Below are 26,793 nucleotides of genomic sequence, written 5' to 3'. Positions count from 1 at the left end.
GGCTATCGATTTACCATCTACGCTACGGCAGTGAACTATGGCTTTGAAATCCCTTATGCTTAAACTTATATTTTACTTCGGGGGATGTGGCCGACTTGTCGCTGGAATAGTAGCTGTCATTTCCTGGAATACGGGTCTTCAAAAGCGGAAAGTAACTTTCGTCATCTACCACGAACGACGTCCCGCGGTAGATCTTCGTCATCCACCGGCTCTTCAATTTCACGATCATTCGTGTACTCGGGGGACCGAGTGTTTTTCCGACAGATGATGTCCTCCATCTTGAGGTTTCGGTGAATCACGATATGCGAGCAGTGGTTTTTTTGCGGTCGGTGTCACGCAATTCAATTCCGTCATTGTTGTCGAACAGCTTTTTCAACGCTTCCTTCTTCTTCTTCGTCATACGAACTGCTGCTTCCGGCTCCCGAAAGAACGCTTGCTTTCGGAGAAATGTTAAAGAAAGCTAAGCCACCACCCTCAACGAACCTCTATGTTCTCTTGCCTACCAACGATCGACAAGTGGAAACATCTACTAGAGTACCTAGAAGTTATAGGAAGAGAAGATACATTCCCTCTCCTAAACTTCCTTGTAATGGCCAGAAGACGTCCGTTGAAGGGACTCCGAAAGTGATATCTCTTGGAAATGTAACCAAACACTGAAGCAAGCAGGTCCTGGTCTCGGAGGATTAAGATCAGAGAATGAGTTCCCAGCACTTCCCGGAATACCAAACACTCCAAGTGTATCTTACTTCAGATTGAGAATAATCGCGGCACTGGTGTTATCTAACTTTCGGACATTGGGAAATGGATAATAAAAATTTCCAACATCACTAATCCTGGTGAAAGTCTGTTGTTAGCTTTTCTACCGACAGTAAGAACATTTTTGAAGCAGTCCAATGTTTTGAATATTCCAGCACCAAAGAGGGTGGAATATTCAAAACATATTGGATTTCGCCAAGTTTTGCCCGGATTCTGCCCCTGCACCTAAGACCTACCGCACCACGTCCCCTCCCGATACCGCGAACGAAACACTCTTTCCAATGGTGCAGTTCTCACTCGCTTTCTTATCATGTAACAATAAAGCCCCAGATCAAACAGAATCAAATTCAGCTTGTTGAAAAATCTACAAGACTCTGCTAAAAGACGCTTGTTAAGCTTTTTTAATGAGTTTCTTGAGTCATCGCTATCCAAAAACCAGAAAAACCAGCCTCCAACTACAACTCATATCGTCCGATTGCAATGTTGTCATGTACCCGGAAATTGTTCGAAAAAATGAACCTGTTTCGTCTAGACAATTGGGTCAAGGCTTACTGTTAGATACACAATTTATTGAGTGCTTTATCTGATCAATTTTTCCAGATTACCTTGGTGTGGGTACCCTCTCATCGCTCCATTCCGGGCAATGAGAAGGTGGACTCTTTAGCTATGGTGGGTACTCTAGAAGGAGACATTTATGAAAGACTTTGCTTCAAATAATTTTTCAGTATTACTCAGCAGAGAATCCTCGAAAGTTGACCAACTTCGTTAAACAATGGGAACTAGGTAGGTTGCCACATTTGATAGTCCCTAAGGTATTGACAAAACCTTGGCCCTTATTACGGTTCTCACTTCCATGTTCACTTTCCCTTCACTCTCACATGACTTCACTTTTTTCACCTATTACCGCTGTCACGTACAGTGAAGTGATAAAAATGAACTCCGTGAAGTGACAGTGACAGTGATGTGACATTCGGAATAGCCCTGGTTTTCGTGTCGTTCAAATTTGTTTTTGTAAATCGAAGGATTAGTTAGTTTTGCTATCAAAATTCCTTTTTCTGAAGATGTGTGTAGAACTATGGTTCGATACAGACAGTGAAGACGAGGAGGAGTATGCCAATCTTGCGGTAGAGCGTCGGCGCATCAGAGATAACTCTAATCCGTTGTATCAAACAGAAAAATCTTATATATTTGAAAACAAAATTCTAACTAAAATCTGAAAGTGTAGATAGAAGTTACATACTTCACACCCATCTTCAGTTTTATTCGTTTGTTCAGGATATCCAAAGAGATTTTTAAATACCTACTGGATATAAGCGATTCGAAAATCAATCCAGTCCAACTATCTACATCAGTTCCTCCGACGATCATGCTGGCAGCTTCCTTGAGATTTTTCGCGGAAGGCAACTACCAGAAAGGCGTAGGAAATGATAGATTTCTCGGATTGGTGCAACCAACGATGTCAAATGTGTTGCAGCTCATTTTGGACATTATTGAAACTGAAGTATGTCCAGTTGTAATCCAGTTTCCATCCGAAAACCGAGAAATAAATGCGATTAAACTTGGTTTCTATGCCAAAACCGGATTTCCAGGAGTAATCGGATGCGTCGATGGAACTCACGTAAGCATCATACCTCCAGCTCGCGACAAGCATCTGTTTTACAATCGTAAAGGGTTTTACAGTCTAAATGTTATGCTGGTAAAGTTGAAATAAGGTTTTAGGACCATTCATTTTACTAATTCAGATATTGAACAATTTTACAGGTTTGTGACAATAACCTAATGATTCGATATCTTGATGCAAATTACTCAGGCTCCTCCCACGATTCTTTTGTATGGAATGGTAGTTCTCTGAATCAGCACCTATCACAAAGATACGAAAACGGTGAGAGGAACTCCTGCTTACTAGGTGAGCATAAAGTTAATGAGCATATTCAAATGTCATTAAGATTCAACTTAGTGTTGTTCGATTTCATTAATCTTGCATTTGTTTTCAGTTTAACTATTTACATCTATAACAGGTGATGCCGGCTACCCTTTGACGCCATTTCTTATTACCTCCTTTCGTACCGGTACAAGTACCACTGATCGACAGACAAGATTCAATGAAGCACATTCCAAAACTCGCATCACAGTGGAGAGATCGATTGGAGTGGCTAAGAATACTTTTCGATGATTATTAGGAGCGAGGCAGCTTTATTATAAGCCTGAAAAGCCACGCAAATAGTAAATGTTTGTGTTGCCCTAAATAGCAGGCAAGTTGTTTTATGCAGTAATAAAACTAAATGAATAAATGTTGTTTTATTAAATGACATACGACTAACTTAAAGCGATGAAATTTATTTCAAGTTCAATCTTCAAAACAATGACGTTTATACTGATATTTTTGGAAAGTTCACTATAAATTAATCGTCACTATCATCTTGGTCTATGTCATGAACATCCTACGCATCAATATTAGCTGTTGTTCTCTGTCCCATTTCAAAATTAAGCTTATGCTTTTTGTATTGAAGCAGTTGCAACTGGCATTGTAGCTGCTGGCTTTTATACTTTTGCTTCTCCAGTAGCATCTACTTCTTGAAAAAAAATTCTCCTCCAACTGCAACCGCTTGTTCTCCAGCTCAAATCGCATTCCATGCAAATCGTAGGACTTACGAGAATATCACGCGCAGTCCTAAACATGTCGCTTCATTTTACTGAGATCATCTCAGTCTGCTTTTCAAGCAGAGCTTTTCGGTAATTCCGTTTACTCATTCGTCCACGACCGCGCGTTGCTGGTTGATCCTTCCTAGTTGCATCATCATGTGTTGTATTATCACGGGTAGACTCATCGCCCGGGGCATTCGGTTCCTCGTTTGCGTCTTCCTCACAAGGCACACATGCTTGGCGTTCATCAGCAGGTGCACTAGGTGGTAGTTGCATTTCAAAAACAGATCCTACATTTAATTAATGTTATTTATGGTAGTAAATTTAGTAATAGTCAAAATGTACCTTCGTGGTTCACCGTTCTCTCTAATGAAAGGGGACGAACAAAGGTTTCTTCCACGTCGTTGAACGAATGTAAAGTGTTTGGCTCACCAGTTTTAGTTGCAGCTTTTTGTCGGTCCAAACCTACAAATAGTAAGCAGAAATTTAGAATGATTAATGAAAGTGTAACTATTAGAAAAGTAGAGGTAAGTACAGGAAGATTCCGATATTTATTTGTTTAAAAAATCCGTTTCTAACAAATAACTGCATGCATTGAATTATACAATTGAAAGCCCAAAACTAAAATGCCTTTTGCCATGCTGCCACGGAACGAGCGGGAGGACCCAAACTACTCAGCGAATCCGTCACTGTCCACCATAGAGAAGTAACAGATTCCCGTGACTGGACAAACTTACTTCCTCTGGCTACTTCGGGATTCTTCTCCATGAAGGCTACGAGACAGGCAAATTGTCGCTTATTTGTCTTTTTCTTCCTAAACAAGTATAAAATTGTCAAAACATTAGTAAAAAGGCAAAAAAGAACGAACATTTAAACTTACTCCATTTTACGTGACTGCTTTACACATTCGAAAACGGCGATGAAAAAAATTCACGAGAAGTGTCATTTTTTCGATAAAATGGCGGTGACGTGGTACTCATAATAACACTGTGTTCATCTAAGTTGTCACTTCGCATGAACTCTTCTATATTTTATCACTAGGGTGACTCCCGTAATAGCATTATTGTCACTTCACTTTGTTTTCACCGTGAAGTGATACTCTTAATAAGGGCCTTATTCTACATTACGATTAATTGATTTTTTTTAGCGAATATGTTTCGTTCGATTCCGATATTGAAACTTATTGCGCTTAGTATCCGAACTCCTGATTATTTCTGTTGCAGCACCACTATTTGGAAAGTTATAATATAAATCGCTGTAGGAAAATATACGTATTTCAGTGCTGAAAATTTCGTCTTGATACGATCAATAACAAGTTGTGCAAGATGGAAGACAAAAATAGAAAATTCATCCTACAAACTCTCTCGTTGACAACCCGTTTCTACATAATCCCGGACAAAAGTATCATCTGGATACAGCATGGAATCCCCCCAAAAAATGAAGTTTGTTGTGGCAGATAAATTTACTTAGAAATTTATGATCTGGCAAGGATTTTGCAGCTGCGGAATCAAAACCAAACAATGCACAAATTACTGAACAATATGCCGCTTAGATTAACAGATCAGAGTACGGCTTTCCACGTGAGAGGGCAGGATTAATTTTCTTTTCTCATCTTCTAAATTGCACAACTTGTATCGAGGCGAAACTTTCACCACTAAAAAACGTGCACTTTACAAGCAAATCACTCACAACATTCTAATTCCGATCACTAGAAGTGCTGCTACGTCCTAAATAAACAGTCCAAGTTCTAAGTGAAACAGACGCTTCCCAAAACCGTCGAAATTAAGGGCATGACTAGTAAAATAAGTGCTGTTAGTAACACTACACTTAGGACGACGCATAGACTGAAACCAGCTGATACTTACCTACATTATTAATTTGTCGTTGTCATCAGTTAGCACGGCATACAGTTTTTCCTAGTTCCGGCAACCAAAACCTAAACCAAGAGTCTACAAGGGAATAAAAAACTGATATATTCGAATATAAAAAAATACTTCATATACAGTAATAAAACTACATTTATCACTTACTTTCTTAATGCATAGGATTTTCTTATAATAAATTTAAATATTTGTATCTGGATTCTAACGAGAGTATGCCTCACTGGAACTATATATAATTTTCCCCCGGTAATCATGAGTTGTATCCTACACGGTCCCACTCTTGCTGAAAGGGTATCCAAAAGAAAAACAGAAAGAAAGAGCGCAGTTTAAAACTAAATACATCCTAACAGTTTAGTATAATAGTAACAAAACAGCGCATATTTTCTCGTTTCAGTAATTTCGCCGTGTTGGTTTGTCACCGGGCAACTGCTTAGTTTCCACAATTCGGAAGTAGCTCAAAAAGAATCGGCAAGAGGTATACAATTATAAACAAATGAGAAGTTGACAAAGTTGATGACATCACTTTATATCAGCAGCTCTCGATCCCGTGCTACCGCAAACATAATTGACGAACACAATTTAAAACTCATCTTCCTCGCGTTGTTTTTGGGGCGAATCATTCTTTAGTATGGTTTCCGCTTTGTTTTCATCTAGACCGAGTGCCATCGTCAGTAGTCGAACCATGCATTTGTGCTCTTCTTTCTTGTCGGCGCCTGTGGTAAAATAAAATTGAATGTACAAAATATACCGATAAATCAAACTAAGTCATACCTTCATTCGTCACATCCTTCTCGAGCTGCAGTTTATCCTGAGCGATCATCAGCATTCCTTCTTCTATAGTTTTATCCGAGATCAACTTGTAGATCGTCACCGGTTTCGTCTGACCCATTCGGTGGCTTCTGTCCTCTGCTTGTTTGTCGTTGTACGGATTAAAGTCTATGTCATGGATGATAACCTGTCGTTCGAAAAGTAAAATATTATACGCACCACCGTATCCGGCAAAATAAACCGAAACTTACAGTATCTGCCGCAGTTAAATTAATACCCAAACCGCCAGCTCGCGTGGAAAGAAGGAAAATAAAAATATTCGAATCTTGGGTGTACTGATCGATCATCTCCTGCCGTTCGGTGACAGCCGTTTGACCATCCAGCCGTAGGTAGCCGTGTTCTCGGATATCCAGGTACATTTGAATGATGTCCAGCATCATAACGAACTGACTGAAGATTAGCACTCGATGCCCTTCTCTCTTAAGTTTCGGCAGAAGCTCATCCAGCTGACGGAATTTACCCGAAGCTTCCACGAGCTTGTCGGGTATGTGAAGATCGTACAAACTCTACGGGAAACAGAAACGAAAATAAGTCGATGCGGAATTATAAAATGGCATTCTTAGTTTTATCTTAGCTTACAGTGTATTTTTTCTTAAGTTGATACAGCTTTAGATCGGACAGGTACGCGATATCCTGGAATACTTCGTCGATGTTGTTTCCCTTGTAGTATGCGTCACCGGCAAGCTTGCGGGCAATTGCTCGAACATCGTCATCGGAAAAATAGTATCTGTAAATGGACGGAGGATGTTTCGCTTAATCGCAATGACAAACAAATTGGAGATGACAAAAACAAAGCAATGCCTTGACAGTAAGATCCCTTGACGGAATTTTCGCCTTCTGTTTCAACAGACTTTGCCCGATTCTTAGCTTACAGAATCTTACGTGACTAGTGCTACGATCCTACTGGCACCGAGAAAACACTGTACTCAAAGCAACAGTTAGTAATTTGCTTAGTCTCACATGGTGGTTGACAATTTGCTCGATCAGTTAGTTTGTTATTGGTTTGAGCACTATTCACATAGAAAAAGTTGGAAGACAAGCGACAAATGTTGAAAATTTTTGCAGCAAACACTGCTCCGACCCGACATTTTGGAGTATAGGAATACTGAATTTTAAGAATACTCACCTCAACAGCAACGGATGATTTGCCAATTTCCGCATATCCATCATTATTGACATGCCGCTGATTTCGGTGGTGGGTTTAACCACACCGGTGGCATTCTGATACTCAGTAACCAACGCATGATACTTTTCTCTCTGAGAATCCAGCATGGGAACTTTGATCTAGAAAAAAGAGCCAGCTATCATACGAAAAAAGCAAACCAAATTAATCGTATCATTACAATGTGCTCCGTCTTCGGAGGTAGGAAGTTAAGCACGTCCTTCTTCAGCCGTCGCAAAATGAACGGTTTCATAATCTGCTTCGCACGTTCGATTTGATTCTTCTCAAACGTTGTTTGATCTTCGCCGCTTTTCTGAAAAATTTTGAAACATCCATTATTAGTGTTCACATTTTCCATAATCAGCACAAGACTTACAATCTTTCCTTGAAACAGCGTTTTGATATCCTCCAGCTTACCACCGAACAGCTTCGGCATAACGAAGCATAGCAGCGACATCAGTTCCAACAAATTGTTCTGCAGTGGCGTACCGGTAAGCAAAATTCGTCGCTCCGCCCGAATACGCAGCAGATTCTCGTATCTTTGGGAGGTCATGTTTTTCAGCATATGCGCCTCATCAAATATCACATATTGAAACTGTGTCACGCGCCACATTTTCTTTTCCTCACCGGAAGCACCCATCATATGGTATGTGGTCAGAACAACATCAACGTCCGAAATTCCGTTTTTGGCCCAATCAATCCGAATCATTCGTCGCTCCTCCTGATTTCCGTAGTATTTCATGACGATCAACTCCGGACACCATTTGCGCAGCTCATTATCCCAGTTGTCTAACGTGGACGAGGGAACGACTATCAGCTGCGGGTGGTCATTCAAGTCGTTCTCTTTCAAGTAAGCCAAAAAAGCAATTACTTGAATCGTCTTTCCCAAACCCATTTCGTCGGCGAGTATTCCATTCATATCGTTACGATGCATCACTGTCAACCAGTTTAATCCAACCATTTGATAATCGGCTAGCTTGAAACCTTCTGGAATGTTTGACGGTTGTTCCACAAGTCCCCCACCCACGGCAATAGCTGCCTCCAACTTTTGGACCATTTTTCGACACTTGTTCATAATGGTCACCAGATTATTTCTTCGTGACAAATATTCCTGAGTGTGATTCATGATATCCGTCCTAAGATATTTGTGCGATTTGATCTTATCTACTAACTCTTCCCAGCTTCTAAATGGTCGCATCTCAGTGAGCATCTCAACCTTTCTGAGGGATAACGTCTTCACCGTAGAAAGCTCATTTTCTGTCGCTTTATTCAGGAACTCAAAAACACCTTTGCGGTCTTTCGACATCGTATAGTTAGAGCTATCATCTTCGCTGTCGTCGTCACTATCGAAAACACGCTCCTGAGGTCGATCCGAATCATCATCGCTATCACTGCCAGCGTTGGCCCGCTGTATGCGACGTTTTTTCGCTGGATTTGGTTTTTGACCGCCACTATTCAAGAGAGCAGCCTTTTGTATCATTGCAGCAGCAGAGGGTGAAGTTTCCAATATACGTTTCTTTGTAGACGGAAGGCTTTTCAATTCTTCCAGTGATAGCTCCACGCTCCATTTATTGCGAACCAGGTAATCTTGTACGGTCATTGTATCCACATCTGGTCTCTCGGCGCGCACCCTTTGTAGGCACAGCTCTTTTTCTTTCACTGTCAACACAGGGGCAGGGGACGCTTTTGTCTCAACGCCATTCTGTGGGGAAGTTGTTGCACTACTGGGCGCTGTCACTGCTCCAACCGTTGGAATGGGAACGGGAGAAGTAATCAAAGGTGGCGCTTCTGAAACATTAACCGTAGGTGTTTCTCCCTCGCTTTCACTATCTGCCAGGGTTTGGATTCGCATTCTGCCTGGAGCTCGTTCCAATTTTGGAGAACCTGCGATAAAGGGCATTTTATTAAACCTATGGTAACCAAACCTATTGCAATCCTTCGTTAATTAGTGTGAAGTACTAAACGCAATGTTTTTTTTGTTTTAATGTTTTGATCGGAAAACCTAACCTAAACGGGAACCATGAAATCCAAACATAAACACATCGGCGCAAAACAGCTGCTAAACACAAACACAGCTAAAGGCCGATCGCAAACGTTAGAAACAAAAAGACGGATAAATTTGGTCAAAAGCAAGATGCGAAAACGGAGTGGAGGCAGTTGTGGAATCTTACCTTCGGTAGAAATAGAGGGAATGGCTCCATTTATTCCGCTGTGCGTCGGTTTCCGGTACTGGCGAAGCGACATTTTTTTGATAGAGAATATACTACCACGCTTTCTCAAACTCAGATTATTACCGTCGTTTTTAATAAAAATAACAGCGCTTGGGATGGATCAGGAAAATTCCCTTTCCAAGAAAGAACACGAATAAGACGCCGAGCTCAGCACGAACTGCTATCCACAAATTTTCAGCAAGATCACACAAAATTCCAACAAAAGCCGCATTCACTTTAATTCCGAAACTACAACACAACTTTTTACGATATTTTCTGAAGCTGCAAACACCATTAGTTCAGAAAACACAAAACTAAAAGGTGATTTCGCAACATGGACCATCAGCAAGTCGGAAAATGTTGCGAGCTGTCTCGAAAGTAAGACCACAAGAACGATGTCGAAGCAAACGGAGAAAGAGGAATAGAAAACATTTTGACAGTATATGGAAGGGGTTTGCCGAACAGATCGAACAAAATGTGTGCAGTACAAGCATATAATGACGATCAAGACGGATACAGGTGTGCACATTTTTTCTGTGTGTGAGTGCGGTTGTCATTTTTCTTTGATGAAGCCGAAAAAACAAGAGAATATGAAGAAGGAAAGCACAAACAAGTGACGTAGTGGGCCCTTCTGTTGCCATAAGTCTAAGAGAAGAGACGACAACAGGCTTCTTGCTCTTCTTAATTTTATCTACCAGGCCCTGTCGTAATTCGTTGCCAAATTCCATTTGCAAATTTTTCACAATTGCTGAAAATAATTGTACCTCAAATATCAAGCTCTGTCAAAAATTCACAATACTAGCTGCATTTAAAAATTGAATTTTATGTTTATTCGTGTCTCTCTTAACTTTACACGTAGTTATATCGTCATTCAGGGTATTTATTCAATTTGCATAAAATGTTCATCGGTATGAAAAGTAGCCAAAATAAATTCAGCAGCACTGTTTTTCATCCCGTTTGAAAATATTATGAACGCTCTTGGCTGGCAAAACGACCAATCAGAAGCTGGTTCAATATTGAGGTTAGGATTGGATCAAATTGGCTACGCGATTGTCTTCTCTTCTCTTAGCCATAAGTTATGTTTCGGTTCGGTCATAGTTAATTTAATCGGTTTTTTTCGAGGTAAAAAGTGTCCATAAATATTCTAATCGATAGTTCCGAAGTGAAGCTCAGCCTTTTCTCACTTTTCATCGTGCGCCAAAGAATCAGGATGCTCGTTCGGATGTTGATGTTTACTTCAAGGGCCCCGGCAGCCATGCTTAATTTTGCAAGTATAATACTAATGACTCAAAAGTATCAAATGTTCCCACCTTTCTCTCCATCTTGGATGACGATAATGTATAGCGATGCACAGAATAAGGTCACGACAGATAACACAGGGTGGCTCAGAAGAAAACGAAAACGAATGCATTTTGCAAACTATTGTTATGTATGTATAGCGCATTGCGCACATAATAAGTGCGACTAAAAGTGCGGAAACGCAAATAAAACTGCGCTTTCACATTTAATTGTCTTGGTGCACGCAAAAGAATTGTGCATGTTTGATTCTATAAATTATTTCTTCATTTTTAATCGATAAAAATTCTTTATTGTGAACCAAACAATTTATTAAACCAAACTTAAGTTTTTGGTTAGATCAACCAAAATATCTTTTGAATCAATCTTACAAGTTTTGTTATCTGTGCTTTTCGAAGATCGACAAAATTATTGTTTGTTCCAAACAAATCAGTGATTCTAACAAAAGCATGCAGCTAATTGATTCAAAAGGACTAAATGCATTACATCAACAGTCCTTGTTGAATTGAAACAGATAAATAATAAAAGTTGCTACGAAGAAGAAAACTTTTTCCACGTGCGTCAATGCTGGAGAAATTCGCTATTTTTAAATCAGGGAATTCAGATTTCGGTAAGTTCTTATAGTGCTCAGATTTTCCGGACTCGAAGGGCGCAAGTGCAGCTTGAAAATAATCATGATGTCGCACAAAGGTTAGTGAATAAATTAAGTCGAAACGCACACGGTGCGTTTTATGGTGCCTTCCTCTATTCCAGAACTCAAACAAAACACCCTGTGTGGCTTAAAAACGACAATCGCAGAACTGAAAACACGTCACCGCATCAGAGATAAATAATACCCGTTCGAGAGGGCAGTTTCCTGTACTTCACCATCTCTGGTCCAACAGGAAGACACAGCGTATTCGTGCGCCTTCTGCAATCTTTTTTTAAAAGCCGAGACTCTGAAGCACTATATTATAGCGCATATCTGGAATAAACCACGCGCACGGCCAAAGGTACTACATAAAGGGACGGTGACTGGAATCGTATGCGCTGCATGTAATAAAATTTCATTTCATTCCAAGCAAACCTACACCGGAACAGGTTTGGAATCCCTTACGGATTCTCGCTCAAATGCAACAAACGATTGAGTCGGAATCGGTTGTTGCCTTTGAGCTGGAACTCATAATGAATCCATTCAGAATTCCTAACCGATCCCGGAATGGGTTTGACTGGGCCATTCAGGATTCCGAAGCGGTTCCAGAATGATTTGACTGCGTAAAATTAATGCGTTTGTAGCCTGTTTTTAGAAAAAGGCCAATAAGTCAATGGCAAGTATTTACTTTGTGAGGTTCATTTGTACTGATGTTATCTTATGTCAGCGAGTAATGGTTTGTTCTAAATTTGACAGTTGGCCTTTGGTTCCTATTAAAGAATAGGCATATTTTATATACAATAAAATTGGTTTTGCTTCAATATTTGCTATGCATTGATTCAAATATTTGTTATGTTTAAAACAATAAAAGATATTATTTGATTTAACAAAAATGTTTTTTGTATTGAACATTTTACATGCATTGATCCAAATATTTTATTAGTTTTATTCAACAAAATGAGCCCATTGATTCAACAAAGTTGTTTGTTGTTTCGATTGTTGTTATGATAAAATCAATAAAAAATTTTGTTGGTCCAATTATTTTCCATGTTTGATCCAATAAATTCTTCAGAATTATTTCAACAATTGTTTTATTTATATAAACATGTATTTTTTATTGAACACAGAACAACTTGGTAAATTTATTATTTCAACCCTCATATTATTTGACATTAAAAATTATTTTTCTGCGTGAATATAATATGAGCGCATCCTGAGATATACCGTAAGATTCCTTGAACAATTCTCTTCAAAGCCATCTTGTGGATTGATTCTAGAGTAAATAGAACCGGAGATAAGATCAAAAGAAAATCAAGGGTTTTGGAAATTTGCCAAAACTGGGGGTGCTCCCATGACCCGAGGAATGGTTCAATTGTCACAAAAATTTGGGTTTTTATATATTGGCCCTAGATGAACAATTCCTCCAAATTTGGTTCAAATCTGTGAAGGTCGATTACACGTACCTTGATCACTTCGCATGGAATGACCCATCTAACAAATTTTATTTTGTTTCAATAATGTTTCTATTTAAAATGCAACCAGAAGTATTTGTTGAACTAAACCAAATACGTGCTTTCAAAAAACACCCATTTCAGTTTGAAACAGTCATTCGTCAAGTTTTAAATTCAACTAAACGTTTTGTTGTTTCAAAATGGCCTGATTCTTCTGCGTGATGTAATCAGTTTTTCCAACGACACGACCTGAAACTTCATGAAAAATTCCGAAGAAAAAGTGTCCAAAAAATTAACTGCCAGTTACCAGTACATTGAGCGACCCCTCGATAGTGGTGAAATATGAATTTTTCATGCAACACTGCCTCAATTTTCTTAATGTTTACTTGCATACCCTAGCAACAAAAATCCGTAACAGCTAGGAAAGAAAACATTCTGTTTCGCTTGCCGCAAGAATCGAATGCGAACCCGGAAGTTTTGTTGGATCCAGCAAGTAAGAGATTGATGATACCTTTTCTTATTACGGTACGCTAAGAAACGTTTGGGTTGCTCGGAATCCACCCAAGTTTTTATTTGTAGAATTTGAAGATACTCGGGACACAGATGATTCGGTGCGTGGTGCTGGAAAAACAATCTGCGGTCGTTGTGTTCGCGTCTAACTGTCTACCGGCAAGGGCGTGACAAATGAGGTCGGGGTAATTTCCATCCGGACGACAGATGCTGTGAGTAGAGGGCGAAGTCATTATACCCGGAAGTCATTTTACACGGGATTCCACATTCGCACTCTCGTGAGCTGTAAACTCATAGGAATATATACAGCCGAGCCGAACACCCCGTTCAGCGACCAGGTTACGCTTCAGATCGAATCGTCACAATGGCGGCGACTAACATCACGATTAATCGATTCGTTTTCAGGGCAGTGTCGACGCCGTTCTGCCACTAGCACTCTGTCCAAGGAACTACGGGAATGCTAGACCACCGGAAGCGATTACAGAAACTAAGACTTCAGAAACCACAAATTATATCGAGATGTCTAGTTAATGAAATTGTAAACGTCTTCTCGGAAATCCTCAGCGAAGTAAGTGTTTTAAACTTAAATGAATTACTATCTACTAAAACCTTCGATTTCAGGACAATATGAAAAATAGTCCAGCAAGTGCTGACCGTTATGACCAGCATGCAAGGACCAAATAATACACCCTGTGCAATACTGAATTTCTAGTTTCCCAGTTCTTTGAGCAGTTTCCCCGAGACATGGCATATTACGTCGTTTTATGCTGTTTTTGTTTTTGAATTCGAATCGGTGTAAATTCGTCTAAAAAGAGATTATAACTACTAAAGGGAGCGAAGCGCTACTGTCTCCATGTATTCACGGACTGAAACATGTGTTCTCGCTCTAGCATATTGTATCCCATTACTTTGACATGTGTGTACCCGGGGCAATATGTGTCAAACTAATGGGCCTAGCATATGTAGGAGCGAGATGATGACATCAGTGTTAACAGCGACATGCGACCTCTAATAGTTATAATCTCTCTTGTTCGAAACCTTCATTTTCGTAAATATGAGAGCGAACCTACTCTGACTCGGATGCAAAAACCAATTCTGCATCAATTTTTATAAGAGTGAGCAAATCTGTATTTAACCAATAAAAAATTATCCATAAATAACTACTCACGCACAACACTTTGTTGTAATTTTACTATTTTGTCCAACATAATCAACGGAAAAGAAGTAGAAACAAACTACAATGTATAAAATTTTCGATAAGGATGGCTTTGTCTGCCTTCTCTGGCCTTGATCAATCAACGTAATGTTCTACGTGATACGACTGGTAGCGTTATCCTAGCTGGTGATCCGGATTCAAATTCAGACTAGCAATGTACTTTCGAAATCTTCATCTGAGATACAATGGTCGATTCCAATGCTTTCGTGGTTTATTTTCCACTTTTTTAAAGTTTTCCTTGTTATCCTTCTCTTTCCCGACCGTTTCACAACATAACTTTTTCCATACTGCTCAGAATTATAGGGTTTCTAACATTCGGTTTTGCCGGGAAACTGGACAGCGATTCAGGCAAATTTTCGATGCTATAATTTGATTCAATATCCTGGTGAAGCTTTGTTCTTATTGTGATTTTTGTTGAGTCGAAACTTGATCTTTTTCAGCTATTGGGATAGCAACAGACTCAGTTTCAGTCTCAAATAAGAACAGTAGCAGGGGAAATCTGTTTATCCCAGTTTCTTCAGTAACTAATAACTGTTTATAGATTCTCTCCGTAACCAACGGCCAATGTATTGGACAGAGTTTTACAGTCCTACAGGGATTCATTGCGTAAAACATTGTTCACTTTAATCGCCGTGAAAAAAACCAATGGCAGGGGCAGATCCTTGAAACTAATTCTGTCGATTCAAATGTCTTTTATTTAAGGTGAAGAAGCCACGTTGCTAGGCACCGACTCGCTTGTTTACATTAGGAAAAACTGAAATCTGAAGTGAAAATTCAAACGCACAAATGAGAGTTTCCGAACATTTTCCTTTGGTCATCTGTATATTGGCAGAAAATTTGAAGTTTTGTTAGTAAACGATTAAGTTTTCGCGAGTGTTTTTGCAGTGGTGTGTGAAAAAAGTGCATTTGAAAAAGTGCAATGAAAACGAGAAAAAGAGTGTTTCGAAAGGAACCCCAAGTGAAGAGGGGTTATATTATCGCACAAAACAGGAGCTACAGATGGCATTCCGTCAAAAACTCGGATTGATTGCATAGGAAAATATTCTAGCTTCCTTAAGTAGTAGTTTCGTGGCACACCAGCAAGGTTAGTGTGTTGAAAAACGTATTTTTATATTTGCTCATGTCAGATACTTGGCTAGGCAGGGGAGAGGGGTGTGTGTGGCGTAGGAGCAATGTTGTGGCTCGCATGTATAATGTCCTTAATAATCTCTCTGTTAAATATTCAACAAACTCACGTGGAAACACAAGATGCCCGTGCTAGTAAATTGGTCACATACATGACTAAAGTGACTTGGAACCGTTTCTTTGCCAAATAGTGAACTTTATCACCGCACTACTTTGTATACTTTCCGACGGATCCAGTGCCTGCATAAGGATACCTTCGAGAAATGGAGCAACACTCCCGATCCAACTATCATTTCCTATCGGTTATACATGACACTTACGGCACAGCACTTCCCAGGACACCTGCTTGAATATTCCGTTCCCCAATTTGTAGCATATCCTGATTATGTGGAAGGGCCTATTACGAAGAGCACCCTTTATGAGCAATTGCCTATCAGGTGACAATTTCAAGCGATGAGCTGTGCTGCACAAGAAGATTTTAGATGCTCCGTCAGAACTAATAGTTTGATTTGTTGTTGTTACATTGGTTTTCCCTGTGTAACCAAGGGTTGCGATGGTTACTATAGGCTATTTGAGAAAAATAACAACAGATTCACCGATGTTGCTAGTTTCATGGATTTTCTGATCAAATATCAAATTTGACAGTACCAGTTACCTGAGTCACTGAGGGGTAGTCATATTTGCGATACAGTTTTGGAATGCAGTGTCTAGTCGTGTCGTTGGTTTTTCTCTCCTTTTACACTACACCGATGTAGCACAAGGTAAACAGGAAAACGCTATTGGGCAAGTAGAAACAACTGACTTCTTTCTTTTCTTATTCTCATACGGCCGATTTCTCCACTTATCTGAAAACTAGTTTTCAGTCAAACCCGGTTTTCGTGTGGTTTTCGTAAAAACCGGATTTGGAAAATAATGATAACTATTTATATTTCTTCACCAAATTTTCTATTGTAGTCGCAGCAAAGATAAACTCAAGATTACCATGTTCCATATAAAACAGTCACAAGTCATGATCCACGCAGTGTGAATCAAGTAATAGCAAGCGTATTCTAGTCCCTTGAATATAAGCAAATACAAATATGTTAATACGGAATGCTCTGATGATTTTTCGAGGACTCGTTTTAAGCTACCCTGTACCTGGAAAGGTACAGTGTCAAAGTGACAGCGCGCTTTGACGAATTATCTCGAAAACTGGCATCGCTGAAAGAAAAAATCTAATTTCGCGTTACCCTAGATACCATCCGTTTATTTTTTAAAAAATCTGAAAAATTAGACAGGTATAAATCGAAAACGTAACTGCATACAAGGCATTTAAAGCTGGACACCATAAAAGTGCGATTATACTTATAAATGTGCGCTTTTACATTGAATCGTTTTCATGTATGAGGCGCACTTATTCCTCGTTGGATAATACATAAGTGCGTAATAGACACACGCAGAAAAATAATTTTTAATGTCAAATAATATGAGGGTTGAAATAATAAATTTACCAAGTTGTTCTGTGTTCAATAAAAAATACATGTTTATATAAATAAAACAATTGTTGAAATAATTCTGAAGAATTTATTGGATCAAACATGGAAAATAGTTGGACCAACAAAATTTTTTATTGATTTTATCATAACAACAATCGAAACAACAAACAACTTTGTTGAATCAATGGGCTCATTTTGTTGAATAAAACTAATAAAATATTTGGATCAATGCATGTAAAATGTTCAATACAAAAAACATTTTTGTTAAATCAAATAATATCTTTTATTGTTTTAAACATAACAAATATTTGAATCAATGCATAGCAAATATTGAAGCAAAACCAATTTTATTGTATATAAAATATGCCTATTCTTTAATAGGAACCAAAGGCCAACTGTCAAATTTAGAACAAACCATTACTCGCTGACATAAGATAACATCAGTACAAATGAACCTCACAAAGTAAATACTTGCCATTGACTTATTGGCCTTTTTCTAAAAACAGGCTACAAACGCATTAATTTTACGCAGTCAAATCATTCTGGAACCGCTTCGGAATCCTGAATGGCCCAGTCAAACCCATTCCGGGATCGGTTAGGAATTCTGAATGGATTCATTATGAGTTCCAGCTCAAAGGCAACAACCGATTCCGACTCAATCGTTTGTTGCATTTGAGCGAGAATCCGTAAGGGATTCCAAACCTGTTCCGGTGTAGGTTTGCTTGGAATGAAATGAAATTTTATTACATGCAGCGCATACGATTCCAGTCACCGTCCCTTTATGTAGTACCTTTGGCCGTGCGCGTGGTTTATTCCAGATATGCGCTATAATATAGTGCTTCAGAGTCTCGGCTTTTAAAAAAAGATTGCAGAAGGCGCACGAATACGCTGTGTCTTCCTGTTGGACCAGAGATGGTGAAGTACAGGAAACTGCCCTCTCGAACGGGTATTATTTATCTCTGATGCGGTGACGTGTTTTCAGTTCTGCGATTGTCGTTTTTAAGCCACACAGGGTGTTTTGTTTGAGTTCTGGAATAGAGGAAGGCACCATAAAACGCACCGTGTGCGTTTCGACTTAATTTATTCACTAACCTTTGTGCGACATCATGATTATTTTCAAGCTGCACTTGCGCCCTTCGAGTCCGGAAAATCTGAGCACTATAAGAACTTACCGAAATCTGAATTCCCTGATTTAAAAATAGCGAATTTCTCCAGCATTGACGCACGTGGAAAAAGTTTTCTTCTTCGTAGCAACTTTTATTATTTATCTGTTTCAATTCAACAAGGACTGTTGATGTAATGCATTTAGTCCTTTTGAATCAATTAGCTGCATGCTTTTGTTAGAATCACTGATTTGTTTGGAACAAACAATAATTTTGTCGATCTTCGAAAAGCACAGATAACAAAACTTGTAAGATTGATTCAAAAGATATTTTGGTTGATCTAACCAAAAACTTAAGTTTGGTTTAATAAATTGTTTGGTTCACAATAAAGAATTTTTATCGATTAAAAATGAAGAAATAATTTATAGATTCAAACATGCACAATTCTTTTGCGTGTTGGGATGATAAGTGTTTGTTCTGGCATCACTGGCAGTTGCACCATTGCACCCGTGTCGAATTGACAGATGCAACAAATTTGTTGTCATGCTGACAGACGACGAAGTGCATCACGAATATAGTGCGAGGGAACTGTCAGACAACATAAGTAAACAAACAACATAAGAAGGAAAGTAGGATAGAAAAACACCATTTTGAAAGTGATAGTAGTAGAATAGTAAAATACGTTGGAAAGGAAATTATTCGGATAGTGGATAGATTAAAGATTAAGCTGTACTAAGATCCAGAATACATACGCGGAGGCAAACACTGGACAAATACGAACGGTACAGTTGAGATTATCAATTCCGAGATAAAACGAAATAAATTGCGATAGACAGCGATAGAGGAAGGAAAAGAGGAAGCTGTAAAGTAAGGAGAACAAACAATTTTTGATCTGCACAATAAAAAAGGGCGGATTTTCAAAAATCTTGTTTTCACCTGCCGTTCGAACAAAATCAAAAATTGTTTGTCGGATAGTGTGCAGGATGGCTTCTTCTCCTTCGAAGCAAGAAAAGTGTCTGTACTGCAAACTAGCGGAATCCGATGACATCGATTGGGTTCAATGCGAAGAATGTCAGTATTGGGCTCATTTCTCGTGCGCAGGTGTTAACCAAGAAGTGGCGAACGTTAGTTGGCGTTGTCCGCGATGCTCTCCGCAAAGCGCCCGGCGTCTTAAAGTTCCAGAGACTACGGCTAAGAATCGCGGGAAGAAGTCCGCCCCGAATAGCGATGCAGGGTCCGATCGTGGAGCTGGTTCCGTCTTAGACCTGACTGAGCAGCAGTTGGAAGAGGAACAGCTAGCAATGGAGATGGCCTTTGCAAAGCAGATCGAGTTGCGGAAACAGCGTCTTGCTAAGCAGCAGGCTTGGAACGAGAGGCGGATGAAGCTAGAGTGGGAGATGCGCGAGCAGGAGCTACGAGCGCAGCGTGAAATGGAGCAGCGGCAGCTAGAGCATGAGCAGAAAATGCTTGACTGCCAATTGGCCGCAGAACGTGAATTCTCGAAGAAGCGGGATGCTATTCGGAAACAGTTCGACGACAGCATTAATAAGGTCAACGCATTGAAGGGCCAATATGGAGCTGTCAGCGGTGCTTCTGCCTCCAAACCGGAACAGAAGGTGGATGACTGGATGCTGGATTATCGCGGAGCATATCCAAAGCCAGGATATCTGCAGACGGAAGATAAACTCGCGTGTCCGAAGAAGGTGCCGTTAGATAAGTCGTTCACCATCGAAGCCGGCCAATTCGAGCGAAGTAACGAAGATGTGAGTGACGGTGAAGTTTCGGAGGTCCCGCCGAGTAGATGCAGTCGAAGCAGCTTTCAAAGGTGCGGAGATGGAAACGGGTCGGGGTGTATCGTGAGTCGTATTACAAGAGATCAGCTAGCTGCTCGCAAACGGTCTCTCAGAACCTTCCCAAATTTAAAGGGGAAGCAGAAGTTTGGCCGTTGTTTATCAGCAGTTTCGAGTACACGACTGCAGCTTGCGGATTCTCAAACCTCGAGAATTTGAAGCGTTTGCAGGACTGTCTACAGGGTGACGCACTTGAGGCGGTCAGGAGTCGGCTAGTGCTACCGGACTCTGTTCCGGATGTGATCAGGGATCTTCGAAATCTGTTCGGAAAACCGGAGAAGCTGCTCAGAACGTTGCTGTCGAAGGTGAGGAACGCGCCGTCACCGAGAGCTGATCGTTTGGAGACGTTCATCAGCTTCGGGATAACGGTGAAGCAGTTATGCGACCACCTTGAAGCGTCAGGACTTTGTGACCACCTAAACAATCCGATGCTGGTGCAGGAGTTAGTTGACAAGTTGCCACCGAGCTACAAACTGGATTGGGTCCGGTATAAGCGAGGGAAGGTGGACAGTCCGTTGCGAATGTTCACGAACTTCACAAATGACATCGTTTCGGATGTGTCGGAGGTGACGGAGTTCTCGACATTGTCGCTAGGCGAGCGTGAGCCTTCGCGAATGGGGAAAGGAAATTCCCGAAAGAAGGAGTTTGTACATCTCCATGACGCGGACCAGGTTTCTGATGAAATTCAAAGAGAGACAGTAACTAAGCCGTGCTGGATCTGTAAACGAACGGATCATCTCATCAGGTGCTGTGAGGAGTTTAAGCGGATGAACATTGCCGCCAGGTTGAGAGAGGTTGAGCGACAAAACCTGTGTGGTCTTTGTTTGAACAAGCACGGAAACAGCAGATGCACCTCGAAGATTCGATGCTTCATGCAAAATTGTCGTGGAGGCCATCATCCACTTTTGCATCGAGTGGAGGAATCGGTGCGGCTGCAGAAGGTAGAATGCAATGCTACCGAAAAGGCAGATAGTGCGGTTATTTTCCGTATGATGCCGGTGACGCTTTACGTGGGCAAACGACAGTTCGATACTACTGCGTTCTTCGACGAAGGGTCGTCGGCTACGTTGGTAGATGATCTGGTGGCCAGGCGGCTGAAAGCAGAAGGTACTCTAGAGCCGTTGATAGTGACGTGGACGGGCAATATCAACCGCTTTGAGAACGATTCGAGGAAGGTCGAACTGATGATGTCGGCGAAGGGTTCGAAGGAGAAGTTTCCGCTGTTCAACACTCGAACGGTATCAGAGTTGGTGCTGCCGAAGCAGAACGTGCGATTCGCAGATGTGGTAAAAAAATCTTGCAGGCGTTCCGGTGAGAGATTACCCATCGGGAAAGCCGAGAATCCTACTCGGGCTAGATAACGTCCACTTATTTGCGCCGTTGGAGTCGCGGGTCGGTAAGCCAAACGAACCGATTGCCGTGCGGTCGAAGATTGGTTGGACAGTGTATGGTTCGGAGAACCGAAGACCGAGTGCGTACACCTACCTGAATCTGCACTCGATCGTTCCAGCAAGCAATCAAGGTCTCCATGACATGATGCGAGAGCAATACATGCTAGATGAGACAGCGATTGCGACGTTCGCTGTACCGGAGCCCGTGGAGGAGAAAAGAGCTCGAGAGATGCTTGAGACAACGACGAAGCGAGTGGGTGATCGCTTCGAAACGGGGTTGCTGTGGCGTGAGGACGCACAACGATTCCCTGACAGCTATCCGATGGCTGTACGCCGGATGAAGGCTCTGGACCGTAAGCTGAACAGGAATTCAGACTTGAAGAAAAACGTGTGCCAGCAGATCGAGGACTATCAAGTCAAACACTACGCGCACAAGGCGAGTGAAGCCGAACTGAAGGGTACGCCACAAACCGCTGTGTTTGGTTTGGTTTGGGATGCTGCAGCATCAGTGAACGGAGTCTCTCTTAACTCAGAGTTACTCAAAGGTCCGGATATGCTAGTTCCGCTTCCCAGAGTAATCTGCAATTTTCGGGAACGGCCAGTAGCATTCGGTGGTGACATTCAAGAAATGTACCATCAGATCCGGATCAGACCTGAGGATAGGCAAGCGCAACGGTTTTTGTTCCGAGCGAACAGTGAGGAAGCTCCGCAGGTGTACGTTATGGACGTTGCCACCTTTGGTTCCACGTGTTCGCCCTGCTCAGCTCAATTTGTGAAGAACTTGAATGCAGCAGATTTCTCGGAGAAGTACCCTGAAGCAGTAGAAGCCATCGTGAAGCGTCACTACGTAGATGACTACTACGACAGCGTGGATACTATCGAAGAAGCGAGCCAGTGAGGTGAGGTACATCCATTCGTGTGGAGGATTTCGGATCAGAAACTGGGTGTCGAACTCTGCTAGATTTCTCGAACAAATAGGAGAAAGGAGTGTCGATTCCGCAGTGCATTTCAACTGGGACAAGAACACCGAATACGAGCGTGTGCTAGGCGTCGTTTGGGACCCGGTTGGAGACGAGTTCCGTTTTGCGACCGAATGGAAAGCAGAGTACAACAAGGTTTTCCTAGAGGAAAAACGCCCGACGAAAAGAATTGTTCTGAGCATTGTGATGGCGCAATTCGATCCAGCAGGATTTCTTGCTCCAGTTACAATTCTCGGGAAAATGCTGGTTCAGGATCTGTGGCGGACAGGCTGCGACTGGGATGACGCAATCGATGAGCTGTCGTTCAGGAAGTGGTTGCGGTGGACCAACATTCTCGCAGACGTGCCAGTGTTTAAGCTACCTCGAAGCTATTTCGGAACTGCGAGATCAGATGAGGTCGAAGAAGTCCAGCTTCACATCTTTGCTGATGCCAGCGAGACGGCGTACGGATGTGTGGCATACTTCCGTGCAATCGTACGGGGTAAGGTGGTGTGTTCGCTAGTGATGAGTCGAGCGAAGGTAGCACCGTTGAAGCAGCTGTCGATTCCGCGGCTAGAACTCCTGGCAGCGGTTCTTGCGGCAAGGCTGGCACGAACGATCGAGCAGAATCACAACTTCACGATCAGTAGAGTGGTGTTCTGGATTGACGCAGAAGTGGTGCTGTCCTGGATTCGGTCGGATCAGCGCCGCTACAAGCAATTTGTTGGTTTTCGCATTGGCGAAATTCTTAGTTTGACTAAACTGACAGATTGGCGATGGGTTCCGACGAGATTGAACGTGGCGGATCTGGTAACCAAATGGGGTAAAGGTCTGGAGATACACCCCAACAGCCCGTGGGCAACAATTTTTGTACGACAGTGTGGAAAAGTGGCCGAAGAGAGAATTACCTCCAGCTAACACTACGGAGGAGCTTCGGGTTCACTTGATGCTGCACGACGTGCAAGTTGCACGGGCTATCGTGGACGCCAATCGCTTTTCTAAGTGGACAGTGCTGGTGAGGACGATGGCGTGCGTAATCCGGTTCGTGTCGAACTGTAGACGAAAGAGCAAAAAACAGCCGATTGAGACGCTAAAAGCAACGAGCAGACAGAGCAGAGTACTACAACCGACGGCAGCTGCGTCAGTACGTGTGGCGCTACAGCAAAGTGAGTACGAGAAGGCGGAACTATGGCTGATGAAGATGGCACAGGCGGAGTGTTTCATCGATGAGTTGAAGGTACTGGTCAGGAATAAGGATCGGCCGGTGAGCCAATGGCTGTCGATCGAGAAGTCCAGTGCACTCTACAAACTTACTCCGCTGATTGACGAAAACGGGCTGATTCGAATGGAGGGGAGAGCAGAGAAAGCAGAGTTGCTGTCATTCGATCTACGTTTTCCAACGATCCTGCCACATCTGCATAAAATCACGCAGCTGATTGTTCAGCATTACCACGAGAAGAGCGGTCACGGATATCGACAGGCGGTGAAGAACGAGCTGAAGCAGTTGTTCTACATTCCGCAGCTTGACGCAGTAGTCCGGAAGGTGTCGTCGTCTTGCGTATGGTGTAAGGTCCATCGAAGTCGGCCTCGAGTTCCACGAATGGCTCCGCTACCAGTGCAGCGGTTAACACCGAATCTTCGTCCCTTTAGTTACACAGGTGTGGATTATTTGGGCCCATTTGCTGTTACTGTAGGACGCCGAACGGAGAAGAGATGGGTCGCATTGTTCACCTGCTTGGCAACCCGCGCGGTGCACCTGGAGGTGGCTCACGGACTGACTACGCAGTCGTGCTTGATGGCGATTCACCGGTTCATTGGTCGGCGAGGTTGGCCGATGGAGTTTCTGTCCGACAATGGGACGAACTTCCTAGGAGCCAGTAAGGAACTGGAAGGAGTTGTTCGAGAAATAGGAGAAGATTGTGCGGATCAGCTGACTAGCGCGAGAACGAAGTGGACGTTCAACCCCCCTTTGGCTCCTCACATGGGAGGAGTATGGGAGCGTCTCGTTCGGTCGGTTAAGGAGGCATTCGTGGCGCTTGATGATGGGAGACGGTTGACGGACGAAATTTTGCAGACAGTAGTGGTGGAAGCGGAAGACATGATCAATTCTCGCCCGCTAACGTACGTGTCTCAAGAGTGTGACGAAGCGGAGGCACTCACTCCAAACCACTTTTTGCGGGGACTCTCCCCAAATCAGCCTAGCGTGAATCTTCCCCCACCTCATCCAGCAGCAGCACTTCGAGACGCGTTCCAGCGATCGCAGCAGTTGGCCAGAATTTTGTGGGAACGTTGGGTCAAGGAGTACATTCCTTCGCTGAACCAGAGGACAAAGTGGTTTGGTGAGTCGAGACCATTAAGAATAGGAGACTTAGTTTATGTGGTAGAAGGTAGCAACCGGAAGTGCTGGATCCGCGGGGTGATAGAGGAGGTCATCGTGTCCGGTGATGGACGAATTCGGCAGGCCTGGGTACGCACCAACAGTGGACGATATAGGCGAGCAACAGCAAAACTAGCCGTGATGGAGTTTGGTAACTCTGAACCGGATGCGAGCTCCGGTACAGGGTTACGGGCCGGGGAATGTTCTGGCATCACTGGCAGTTGCACCATTGCACCCGTGTCGAATTGACAGATGCAAAAAATTTGTTGTCATGCTGACAGACGACGAAGTGCATCACGAATGTAGTGCGAGGGAACTGTCAGACAACATAAGTAAACAAACAACATAAGAAGGAAAGTAGGATAGAAAAACACCATTTTGAAAGTGATAGTAGTAGAATAGTAAAATACGTTGGAATAAGAAATTAGAAGTTGTGAGCAAGGAAATTATTCGGATAGTGGATAGATTAAAGATTAAGCTGTACTAAGATCCAGAATACATACGCGGAGGCAAACACTGGACAAATACGAACGGTACAGTTGAGATTATCAATTCCGAGATAAAACGAAATAAATTGCGATAGACAGCGATAGAGGAAGGAAAAGAGGAAGCTGTAAAGTAAGGAGAACAAACAATTTTTGATCTGCACAGTAAAAAAAAGGGCGGATTTTCAAAAATCTTGTTTTCGCCTGCCGTCCGAACAGTGTTTTTTATATAAAAATGTCTGAGGAACGCGATGGCATTAAAATTTTCAAAATTAAAATATATGTATTGAGAGAAAAATTAACTTTTAATATTTAACTGAAAAAATCGCATAGTTGGCATCACTGCCGGCAAAAAATAATATTTTTTCTGGATTCCTTGAACAATTTTCTTCAAAAGCCATCTTGTGGTTTGATTCTAGAGTAAATAGAACCGGAGATATGATCAAAAGAAAATCAAGGGTTTTGGCAATTTGCCAAAACGGGGGTGCTCCCACGACCCGAGGGGTGGTTAAATTGACACAAAAATTTGGGTTTTCATATATTGGCCCTAGATGAACAATTCCTCCAAATTTGGTTCAAATCCGTGAATGTCGATTTCAAGTTTGCATCTTTTTTTGATCACTTCGCGTGGAATGACCCAGATCTAACTGTTCACTTTGTTAAAAACCAACCGAATCTTTGTTTGATTTCAACTAAATTTGAGTTGTTCTCTCCTTTGGTTAGTACTAAATATATTTTTTTGTTTCTTCGAATCTGGTAGTTAGGTTAAACTTATCATGATTTTGTTGATTCATACGAAATATTTGTTTTAACTATTGAAAAGCTAACAAATGAATTTGTTGGTAATTTCAAGCAACAGTATTGATTAAATCAAACCTGAATCTTGTTTGTCACGATCAAACGAGAAAATTGTTAATTAAAACCAATATTTGTTTATTCTTACTGATTCTTCTTCTGCGTGAAAGATAGTTTGAATGTAGCACCGATTACACTGATATACCTGAATCGAAATGTACTGAAACAAAACCATGATTTTCACTGTGACAGTGCTGTAATTTTACAATAACTAACAGTAAATTCTACTGTTATGCTGCATTACAAAAACAATAAACTTCCACAGTTAATTTCAATGTATTATCGACTTTTACAGTAAAAAAGGGTGGCGGTTATGCATCTTAATATTTAAAAAATCGATTTGTTTCCATACATTTTTTCTCGAGCATAGAAAAAAATTAATGTGAACTTAATGTTTCAGTTTTTTGCTGAACAGTAAAACTCTGCGGCGCACAATTACGCTGTGCACGCAGACGAAGTCGACATAAATAATAATTTTTACTGTGAGCTGTGTTTACCATCACTGCCATTAAACTGTGAAGCAATGTTTGTAAACACGTCACACAGTTAAAGTCAATTTATGTCGACCTGCTAATCGACTTCGTCAG

General features: G+C 41.6%; 3 protein-coding genes and 1 pseudogene across 3 annotated transcripts; 3 read left to right on the top strand and 1 right to left on the bottom strand.

Annotated features, from left to right (window-relative positions):
• The first annotated feature begins 1,817 nt into the window (after nt 1-1,817).
• Nucleotides 1,818-3,042, top strand: LOC131679937 (putative nuclease HARBI1; annotated as a pseudogene).
• Nucleotides 3,043-5,399: 2,357 nt separating this feature from the next.
• On the bottom strand, nt 5,400-9,885 carry LOC131682405 (SWI/SNF-related matrix-associated actin-dependent regulator of chromatin subfamily A containing DEAD/H box 1 homolog). The gene is made up of 8 exons (XM_058963847.1): nt 9,444-9,885; nt 7,649-9,156; nt 7,454-7,585; nt 7,237-7,394; nt 6,690-6,837; nt 6,302-6,616; nt 6,054-6,237; nt 5,400-5,995 (listed from the first exon to the last, which is right to left on the bottom strand). The coding sequence occupies exons 1-8, from the start codon at nt 9,514-9,516 to the stop codon at nt 5,862-5,864; spliced, it is 2,652 nt and encodes an 883-aa protein (XP_058819830.1). The 5' UTR covers nt 9,517-9,885; the 3' UTR covers nt 5,400-5,861.
• A 9,387-nt stretch (nt 9,886-19,272) lies between these two features.
• LOC131679936 (uncharacterized) lies at nt 19,273-23,407 on the top strand. The gene is made up of 4 exons (XM_058960681.1): nt 19,273-20,052; nt 20,196-21,450; nt 21,497-22,424; nt 22,492-23,407. The coding sequence occupies exons 1-4, from the start codon at nt 19,273-19,275 to the stop codon at nt 23,405-23,407; spliced, it is 3,879 nt and encodes a 1,292-aa protein (XP_058816664.1).
• A 106-nt stretch (nt 23,408-23,513) lies between these two features.
• On the top strand, nt 23,514-25,115 carry LOC131679935 (uncharacterized). Its single transcript, XM_058960680.1, has one exon. The coding sequence runs from the start codon at nt 23,514-23,516 to the stop codon at nt 25,113-25,115; it is 1,602 nt and encodes a 533-aa protein (XP_058816663.1).
• Nucleotides 25,116-26,793: the final 1,678 nt, after the last annotated feature.

The sequence above is a fragment of the Topomyia yanbarensis genome, chromosome 2, assembly GCF_030247195.1.
Source record: "Topomyia yanbarensis strain Yona2022 chromosome 2, ASM3024719v1, whole genome shotgun sequence".
Taxonomy (NCBI): Eukaryota; Metazoa; Arthropoda; class Insecta; order Diptera; family Culicidae; genus Topomyia; species Topomyia yanbarensis.
Note: the sequence above shows the minus strand (reverse complement) of the source record. Positions and strands in the feature narration are given on the sequence as shown.

Coding starts and splice junctions, on each gene's coding strand:
- LOC131682405 (XM_058963847.1), bottom strand. CDS start 9,516: ATGTCGCTTCGCCAGTACCGGAAACCGACGCACAGCGGAATAAATGGA. Junction 6,838..7,236: donor AATCATCCGTTGCTGTTGAG/GTGAGTATTCTT, acceptor GTCCATTTACAG/ATACTATTTTTCCGATGACG. Junction 5,996..6,053: donor GAAGGATGTGACGAATGAAG/GTATGACTTAGT, acceptor ATTTTACCACAG/GCGCCGACAAGAAAGAAGAG.
- LOC131679936 (XM_058960681.1), top strand. CDS start 19,273: ATGGCTTCTTCTCCTTCGAAGCAAGAAAAGTGTCTGTACTGCAAACTA. Junction 20,053..20,195: donor TCGAGCGAAGTAACGAAGAT/GTGAGTGACGGT, acceptor ACGGTCTCTCAG/AACCTTCCCAAATTTAAAGG. Junction 21,451..21,496: donor AAAATCTTGCAGGCGTTCCG/GTGAGAGATTAC, acceptor TACTCGGGCTAG/ATAACGTCCACTTATTTGCG.
- LOC131679935 (XM_058960680.1), top strand. CDS start 23,514: ATGGCGTGCGTAATCCGGTTCGTGTCGAACTGTAGACGAAAGAGCAAA.